The sequence below is a fragment of the Rosa chinensis genome, chromosome 1, assembly GCF_002994745.2.
Source record: "Rosa chinensis cultivar Old Blush chromosome 1, RchiOBHm-V2, whole genome shotgun sequence".
In the NCBI taxonomy this organism is placed as follows: Eukaryota; Viridiplantae; Streptophyta; class Magnoliopsida; order Rosales; family Rosaceae; genus Rosa; species Rosa chinensis.
Window position 1 is genome coordinate 33,744,211 of NC_037088.1, and position 9,192 is coordinate 33,753,402.

The following is a 9,192-nucleotide window of genomic DNA, read 5'->3' on the forward strand; positions in this document are numbered from 1 at the left end:
TGGGCATTCAATAATATATGTTACTAGATTGCATTTTACTCCTTTCTCACTTGGTATATTTGTGCTCTTAGGTATGATCATGTTCTGTTTGTTTGGCTTGAAATAGCATATTATGTTTTGAACATATGATGATATGAGAAGGAATAACATAAAATAACAGTTATCATCATTACTAGAACTTTATTAATGAGCAAAATCCTCAGCAAGGCAACAAGACTTCACACACATATAGGCAGAAGGAGACTCAAAGTTAGTTATTGAGCAAAATCCACCCCCCTTGGAGGATCAGCAAGATTATCCAAGATATCCGGCAATTAGCAACTAGCTTCTCATCTATCACTTCCAATCATGTGTTAAGAGAGGCCAACTTTGTACCAGATGCTGTATTAAATCTATGCCATAGAACTTAATTTAGATGGTTTTGAAAGGACCACTTTGCTGAGGAGCGCCTCTAATGCTCTCCGATTTGATGTTGTAAACTCTGGACGCCCTAGAGATTTCCACTTCTAATAATAGCCTTTTCGCATAAAACAAAAAAAAAAAAACAAAAAATTGTCAAATGGTACTATCAACTTGAAAATTTTTGCCCTAAACTCAGCTCTATATAAATCTGTTTCTTACCCTAATTCCAAAACTGGGGGTTATGAGAAATTATAGAAACTTTAAAAAAAAAACATACAGATGCTTGTTCATATATATCAAAGCATGACTTTCACTGATGATTATTTACTTTATCCTTCCTGTTCTCAGCCACGGCGTTGTTTAAACAAATAATGTCTCTTTGCCGGATCCCTGGGCTTAGTACTCTTAATCTGTGCTTTGCCATGCTTGTGTTTCTGCGTTTCAGTACTGCAAAGTAGGAGATAGATATACCTCATTTAGCTCATTTAACTAAATAATCTGTGCCTTGCCATATATTATGATAATAACGAAATGATATAGATAGATATAGCTCATTTAGCTCTTACGTACAAATGCAGAAAAAGTAAAAACAAACTACATTAAGCATACCTATATTCCATGTAAACCATCCCCTTGGCGCCTGACATCAAAGTCATGGATCCTGTTGAGCGACGTGCTTTCTGAAGGGCAATCTCATCAGGGTCTTCTTCTAGTGTCTCTAAGCCAACTTTATCATCACCAACACTCAACACCTTTAAGCATTAAACCTGTCAGAAACCTTCAATACAAGAGTAATTATTCAGTGAAGCCTAAGAAGAATGAAACATGCAAACCTTTGAAAGTAGTGCCAGTTGGTCATCAAGACGGTGATAGCTCAAATCAGATCCTGATTCAGGAGGGGGCAAGCTTGTAATAACCTATCAATAGTACATATAGTAAAAGCCAATTAAACTACTGTAGAGATCAAATTGAGGTACATTCTGACAGCTGACTCGTACAGTTTGGGGAATCAATATGAAGTACCTTAAAACTATAACCTTGATCAATCAAAAACTGCTGGCGTTTAGTTGAAAAGTACATCTCCTGCATTCAAATGGATGACTAATGAATGTCAAGCTCATAAAAGAAACTTGTGTATATAACAAACGTAAAGTTCCATATGAAAACTAAAATTTTCTTAACTTATACAAATGAAGAAGATAATAAATGCACACCTGAGTATCAGTCGACACAAGAGAATAAAAGAACGCATTGTACTCCTCTTTACCTCCTGCAATCCGATCCTGAGGTCTACCCTGATTATCCAAAGAAAAGTTGAATAACACATTAGAAGTAAAAATATCATGACTCTGCCTAAATACTACATTGATCTGATTTCCAGAATTTATATCAAAGAAAAACTCTTCTTATCACGAAATAATGCAACCAAGATGTACATATTTGTAGAAAGAAAGCAAGAAAAAGGAAGTAAAGAGTCCAACCAATAGCGTCCAACAGGCCTGGTCGTCCCAATATCAGAAGAAAATAAGGATTACGTGCATATGAAAATAAACATGAACATGAACCTTAGCCCTCAAAATACGTCCAAGACGCTGTGCTTCTTGACGTCTTGAACCAGCATGTGATGAGATCTGAATAATCACATTTGCCTCAGGAATGTCTATGGAATTATCACCCACCTGAAATAAAAAATTTCAAACATCACTATATGATCAACTATTTCATCTGCAAATACTATAATTTTTCCAAATCAAACGACAACGAAGTTCCACTTGTCAGTGATATATACTAAATTTCACTAATCTATATTATTCTTTAAGAAAACACGCGTTGACAACCAAACAAATTTAGATAAAGATCCATTTCTTTTCCAATGTTTTAAATTGTAACATGTCATAGCAAAGAGAAAAAAGACACTCTCACATGCATTGCTTGTGAGCTGGATGCTGGATATTGAAAAAAAGTCACTTTATCGGTCAACGCGGATGCGAAAAGAAGTGAGGCCTTAGATCATATATTATTTAAATTTAAATCAAAATCAAAATCCACTTTCTCAGCAGATAGTGACTCACTATCTGGGGTAAAGCTATGATATGTTAACATTTCTCATACATCAACTATTTTTACCCCACTAAGGACTCATATTATCACTTTGAGGACTAATATTACTATTTTCAGGACTCATATGGTAAACTAAGAAAATTTACCACTTTAAGGACTCATGTTACCACTTTGAGGACTAATATTACTATTTTGAGGACTCATGTGGTAACTAAGAAAATTTACCACTTTAAGGACTCATGTTACTACTTTGAGGACTAATATTACTATTTTGAGGACTCATTTTACCACTTTTAAAACAATTGTATGTATGTCATACGTTAACAAATTGTAGAATTTTCCCACTATCTGCAGGTAACTTTACATCTTTTTTTTTTTTCTCTTTTTTTAATTTTTACTATATTTTTCCTAATTCAGAAAATTTCTTATGCATGCAGAGCATTTGTTGCATGCTAATAGAACGTAAATAAATAGGTTACAAATTGTTCAACAATTTCATATTCTAACAAAGCTGAATATGATTTTTCTTTCCAGAAAGTATAACATGGAAGTGTTTTCATCAAGTAAAAAATTAAAACAGAAGCCTCCAAAACCCACAAGGAATTGAGATACCCAATTGACGAGGGCAATTCCTCGATGAGAGTTTTAGACAGCTTCAATTCCTTCAAGGAAATCATAAAATGAAAATATGTTTCTTATTTAAATATTACAAAAAATTTTAAAAAAAGGACAACCTTACCTTAGACAGGAATACGGTGTTTACGTCCCGACTTGTTTTGAAAGCTTGTAGAATTTTTGTCCTCTCAGCATGGCTGAAATTAAGAGGGCTTAGCAGTATTAGATTATTGACCAGACAGTATCATATCCACGGTAGAAGTAAAAGACGTCAATAAAAATTTAAAAAAAAAATGTCCAGAAACAACCTGGTAGCACCATAGATCATAGGTTTCCGAAGTTTCATTGCATACTCTGTAAGTGCAAATAGATTATCGGCAAATACAATAATTTTATCACCACGGTGCTCTTCATGAAACCGTATAAGAAACTCGCATGCCCTAAACTTATTTGGATTCATTACATAAAGTGCCTGAAAATGAAAGAAGTGTTTGAGGAGAAAAAAGTAGTAAAGTGAATCATGAACTAACAGCAACAAACAAAATTGGCAGGCTTGACAAGAAATGCTAGCTGCATCTTGGCATATGTAATTTAAATATAATATGATCAACCATGAATTAGTGACAAGTTTCAGAGTAGACACACCTGCTTTTTCTTTGAGTTTTCCCTCTTCAAATATTCCAGGAAAAACTCTTTTGTCATAGGACACCATACTTCAGCACACTGTACATTAGCAATAAATCCGCCTTTAACCAAATCCAACCAGTTTGCTTCATACAATTTGGGACCAATAAGGAAGTTCAGATCTGTGATTTTCTCATCCTCTCTCACCAGTGTGGCTGCAATTGTGCTGATGCGTGAATTTGGATATCCAAAAACAAAAAGATCAAGGGTAAGTTGTATAGCAATGGACCAAAGCTGTATCCGACTCACCCGTGAGCCCAAGCTTGCAATGTGATTTAGTAAATTTGATGACATTTCGAAACATTTCAGCAGGAACAACATGCACCTTAATAGAGAAGAGAACATAATCAATATTCTAAAATGCTTGCATAAAGAGTCCACTCCACAAAATCATATATATAATCACCTCATCCATAAGAAGCAATCCCCATTCTCTGTTTCTTATTTCTTCAATAATCTTTTCAGATTCTTCGGACCTCTTTCCACCAAAACCAATCATGTTATATGTTGTCACAACCACCCCAGCATTTCCACGGACTCTTTCTTTACTATCAGATGTGAAACGACAAATTTGGTCATCTCGGATAGTTGACCACAACTTAAACTGAAAAGCCCACTGATCAACGGAAACGGCATTTGTTGCTAAACAAAGGCAGCTCTTTCTTATTCGAGAGGCTGCAGAAACACCAACTAGAGATTTTCCAGCACCACAAGGCAGTACAATAATGCCAGATCTTGCCCTCCCTAAAGTATTAAATAATATAGTTCAAATATAAAGTCAGAAGTCAGAACTTTTGTTCATACACCATATTTTGCTTATTCAGCCCTAGAATGCTTTCCGAAAATAAAACCATGAAAAACAACAGTAACACCAGGGCAAGTACTCAACAGGTTTTGCATTAATTTATCAGTATTAAAAGACAACAAAAGTTAATTCAATAATTGCAATATAAAAATATGTGTGTTCATTCCTCAGGACATAATTAAGCTTTTCTTCATGTGCAGTCATGAAAGAACTATAAAATCTAAAAGTTTCTGAAAATTTAAGAGAAAAGTTATTTGCCTTTATATTTGAATATTGTAAAGCTCGCTATTCTGTACATAGGTAACTTTTTGTAAAAGCCCAAAAATAAAGTGAAAGCAAGCATATTAAAGGTTCGATCAAGTAAATTACTTCATCAAACAGATGCTTGCTTATATTTGCAAAAAAAAAAAAAAAAGTTTAAAGGAAAAAAAAGGAAAAATAAAAAATAAAAGAAAGAAGAGAGAAACAAAGAAGAAGCATACCATTCCCAAACATTTTACTCAAGCTCTTCTCTTGATACGGTCGGGGTTGCGCTTGAGGCTTTAGTTCCATATCAAGATCAGGGTTAACCTGCACTCTCAAAAGAACAATTTCAGACACCAAAAACAAAAGAAAGCTAGAAATAAACTTCTAGCTGATGATCGACTGATATCCATCACTAATTTGCAATGTCCAGCAGGGAGAAATAGCTCACTGTATCATTTTTGAAGTCATACTCCTCCAACATAGGATAGTTCAAAGAATCTGGCAAGCAACGTTGCTTAACATTCTCAACCTGTCAATAAATAGAATAACATGCATCATTGAGTTAAGTTTTTTATCTAAAGCCATTCAGGGTCTGAAGATAAAATGATGTACTAAACTGATAAATGTGTTACATAAAAAAATAGTTTCAAATTCATTGGCTGGCTTATCTGTCTACTGTTGGAATGATGTATGAGTACTTGAGCAATCTGATGCTTAATAATATTACTGATAAAAGGTTACAAATAATTCTTTCATCAGGTGTGGTGTAAGGTTATGCAATGAAATGTTCAATACGCTTACACTGGTCCTTTGAGGAGGACGTCTCATACCGTAAAAGGACAAAAAGCAAACTAAAGAAGCAGAAGGCACTTGCAGAACCGATCACTCCTTTCCACCTCCCAATTGACCCTTGAAGCGCCCTTGCCTACACCTTTCTTTTGGGGAGTACGTCACATACCATAAATTAACCCCAGAAATACTTGGTAAATTGATCGAAATAACACCTCTGTAACCCTTAACCCACAAGAACCCATTGCATTAGGGGTAGTTTGTGCTGATATCCTGTGAGTAAAATCAATTATTGGCAGCTGGTGTTTTTTTTTTCCTGACGATACAGCTGGTGGGTAAAGTATTTAGTAATACCCTATTATATCTAAGAAGTGCTGGAATATCCAAGTTGGGGTAAATACTCTTAATTATCGTGTAGTTAACTATATTCACTTATTTCACCTTAAGTCCTTGACAATCTGAGAAGTACTTTCTAACCATAAGGCAATGTTGCATCTACTCTATAGTTACAATACTAACTATGAAACTTAGTAAGTCCGTAGAAATGTGATAGGAGTGGCATAAAGCAACATCGGTCACTTTTAGTGTAATTAATAGTTTGTCTTAAAGTGCTTATCCCCGAGACATAAATTGCAAAATGCTTCGCGCCTCAACGATTCACCTTTAAAACCAAGTTAAGAAACTATACCAAACAACTAGTTCGTTACCTCGCTAGAAGTTGCCCATCACATGGGGCAGCACGGAAACGAGCACAGATACATACACAAGCTAATAATAAGAAATCATAGCCTTTAGCTTTGAAATTAGAACCAAGGTACCTTTGAAGGATCAATTTCAAATGCATGAGTTTCTTTTTCTTCAGCCACAGCTGCCAGTTCTGCTTCATTTAGCAAATCACTAGGACCAGCTCCAATTTCACCCATCGTTGTGCTAATTGTAAAATCTTCATTTCCATGAGGACCCTATTAAATAACTCAGATTTACATAATTGTCAAAACATGTGTTCCCATGGACTCCACAAACAAAAACATAAGGAAATATAATGTTAACATATAAAGCTCAATGGTTAGCTGCACTATAACAGAACAATCAACTGTACAAGTGCATATAAAAAATTAATCTACCTTTTATTCATGAAATGGAACTCAAATTACAAACACACAATTATAACTACTGTTGTACGAGTTAATGCTCCAGCCTATGATGGATTCATGAGTCAATGAGACTTGGAAGAAGTGATGAATCCCTTCTTTTACTTTATTGATGGTTTCCTCCAATAGAATAATTTTGATATTTGGAAGCCCATAATTCTATTCTCGTAAATAATAAGACTCCTTTCAGAAAGGAAAAAGAATACAGCGAATAGGAATATGATTCTGAATAAGGCTATGATTATATAAAGACTTGAGTGAAGCAATTGGGAATTCCATTCCAACGAAAGAAGGGAGAATAAAACAGCTGGGAGAAGTAGTTTACGCTTACTCTCGAGCATAGAACTCCAAGGAGAGGGTGAGGGAATTCCCCGCTCTTGAAGTTAGAGTGAGCGAGGCAGAGAGTCAGAGAGCAATTTTGTCTTTAGAGAATGAGTATGGGCAAGGGAGAGAAAAGGAAGAGTTCCTGTTCTCTTATTCTTTCTGTTGCTCATCAAGTCTTGTGTTAGAGGCATGGTAACATTGTTGTACTTTGCTGCCAAACCCCTTTATTTCGCGTCCTCTAGCTTATCACTATGTTTACTTGCCCTTGTTTCCTGTGTTTTATTTGTTTTTCATTTCTCATTTTAACCGATCAGAACAACTACAACTTCTATGGAGATCAATGTACAGACCTCAGGAGTAATCCTTGATTCTGCAATAAAGTTGTCCTTAAGCAATGTCTTCAGTACCTGCAAAAGATTATAAACCGCATTTAATTAAATAAACCCCAAAAATCTGCATCACTAATGTAAACTGAAAAAGGTAATTAAGGGAGGCATAAAATCCTGCCTCTGGATATGGCGACTCGACAAAATACCGATTCTTCTTAAGCACGAGCTTCACTTTGCCATAATTAGCAGTAGAACCATGTATGAAATCAATAATCTCTTTGGGGAGCTTGGTCTTTGACAGCTTATTTAGAACAGAAATAATTGTTTCGGTTTCAAGGCCAACTGAGACAGCCGCATATAAAGAATGCGGGGTCAAGTTATACTCGTGCATCCACTCTTGCCTGCCAATTGAGTTTGGATAAGTGTATGCTGATCAATCTAGTAACATTTAGTCAACACAAAAGAGTTGGTACCTGCAAACGGGTTCCGCAATGGCAATGAGGAAATCATAAGCTTGTTTGTACAAAGCCGAGAAAGTTTCCAGGAATATCCGGCCATCTGGACAAGCCCATAAAGGCCGATTAGGGTGGTCAGGCTTCAATTCTAGTTTGGTAAAGTCTCTCGTTTTCCTTTCACCTATACTCCATCAGTCAGTCATAATTCCGTGAACACAACACACTTCTAAAACCATAGAAAAGTAAATAACTATAAAGAAAATTGAAGGGGAAAAAAAGAAAAGAACGTCAGCGTCAGCGGTCAGCCTATGAACGTGCTCCTTCAACCCTATAGTGATTTAGGGTTCAGGTTTTGGACATAGGTTAATCACAATGGAGTTGACCAGTGAACTTAAGAATCATACCGAGGTAAACCTATGTATGATCTGCACATAATGAAATACGTACCATGGCGGACATTGTCATCTTCTTCACGACCGCTGTAATAGCCGTCATCGTTTTCCACGTGTGTGCTTTCCTGCATCCAAAACGCCTGATCTTATCAAAACTAGATCGTATAAAATTGATGTAAACATTGGAAAAACAATCAGAACATAATTCTTTAAAAAGCCATGAATGAAACCTTGGCAGAGACTTTGAGTTTTTTATTGCGCCGGCCTTTCTCACCTGGAAAGTTAGAAGTCAACGATATATTCGTTAATTTCTCTTAATTTTGAACGGAACAGGTGAAAAGCTGAGAGATGTAAATTAGATAGACTATGGATACCGTGTCCCATTGCTTTGTAGGTTTGGAGTTTCTCTTCTGTTTCCTTGTTATTTGTTTGAGGGAGATAGAAATTTGAATTGATTTAGGCATCTCTCCTTCTCTGCTACTATAAAGAAAGAGAGGCGGTTAGTTTGGTGTCAATAACTTTACTAAAAATATTACAAAAAATTAGTGGATATGAATAAAATATAAAAAAAGTGTTGAAGGAAAAATTAAATTATGTGTACTTAGCCCAAACATCATTACTACTTCTAGTTGTACAGTGGTGTTCACCTGGTCAGTTGCTGACCAAAGAATTTATGCTCAATAACCCTTAGATTTACATCAAATGGTGGAAAACAAAACACCTCAACTTAATAATAATTCTCTCTGCCATTGGATTTACATCCAAGGGTAGTTGAGCATTATTTTCTTGTCCGTATTTCATTAGGATATCTTGTCCTCCAAGATATTGTATATGTAATTCTCTATATAAAAAGTTCCCTATCATCTATGAGAGAATCTGAGTATTTTCCCGAATTCTCTTTTCCTTAAATACGTTATCAGCATGAAACTCTTTCCCTAA

At 35.5% G+C, this 9,192-nt stretch overlaps 1 protein-coding gene across 5 annotated transcripts; it reads right to left on the minus strand.

The window, feature by feature from the left end:
- Positions 1-207: 207 nt before the first annotated feature.
- Positions 208-8,723, minus strand: LOC112182464 (general transcription and DNA repair factor IIH helicase subunit XPB1-like). 5 transcript variants are annotated; one of them, XR_005804729.1, is made up of 21 exons: positions 8,628-8,723; positions 8,484-8,527; positions 8,309-8,378; positions 7,880-8,042; positions 7,585-7,807; positions 7,428-7,484; positions 6,421-6,564; positions 5,262-5,342; positions 5,050-5,137; positions 4,169-4,506; positions 4,012-4,087; positions 3,724-3,917; positions 3,387-3,550; positions 3,203-3,275; positions 1,968-2,081; positions 1,617-1,697; positions 1,426-1,485; positions 1,236-1,319; positions 1,012-1,154; positions 680-849; positions 208-517 (listed from the first exon to the last, which is right to left on the minus strand). XR_005804729.1 is itself a non-coding variant. In XM_040512708.1 (21 exons), the coding sequence occupies exons 1-20, from the start codon at positions 8,635-8,637 to the stop codon at positions 747-749; spliced, it is 2,310 nt and encodes a 769-aa protein (XP_040368642.1). In that variant the 5' UTR covers positions 8,638-8,723; the 3' UTR covers positions 208-517; positions 731-746. The 5 variants fall into 5 exon arrangements, 4 of the variants coding, with proteins under 4 accessions (XP_040368642.1, XP_040368643.1, XP_040368641.1 ...); XM_040512708.1 differs by having other exon boundaries at positions 731-849; XM_040512709.1 differs by lacking the exon at positions 208-517 and having other exon boundaries at positions 559-849; positions 7,880-7,964.
- Between the last annotated feature and the right edge of the window lie 469 nt (positions 8,724-9,192).

Coding starts and splice junctions, on each gene's coding strand:
- LOC112182464 (XM_040512708.1), bottom strand. Junction 7,808..7,879: donor ATTGCGGAACCCGTTTGCAG/GTACCAACTCTT, acceptor CTCAATTGGCAG/GCAAGAGTGGATGCACGAGT. Junction 4,507..5,049: donor GAGTAAAATGTTTGGGAATG/GTATGCTTCTTC, acceptor TTAATACTTTAG/GGAGGGCAAGATCTGGCATT.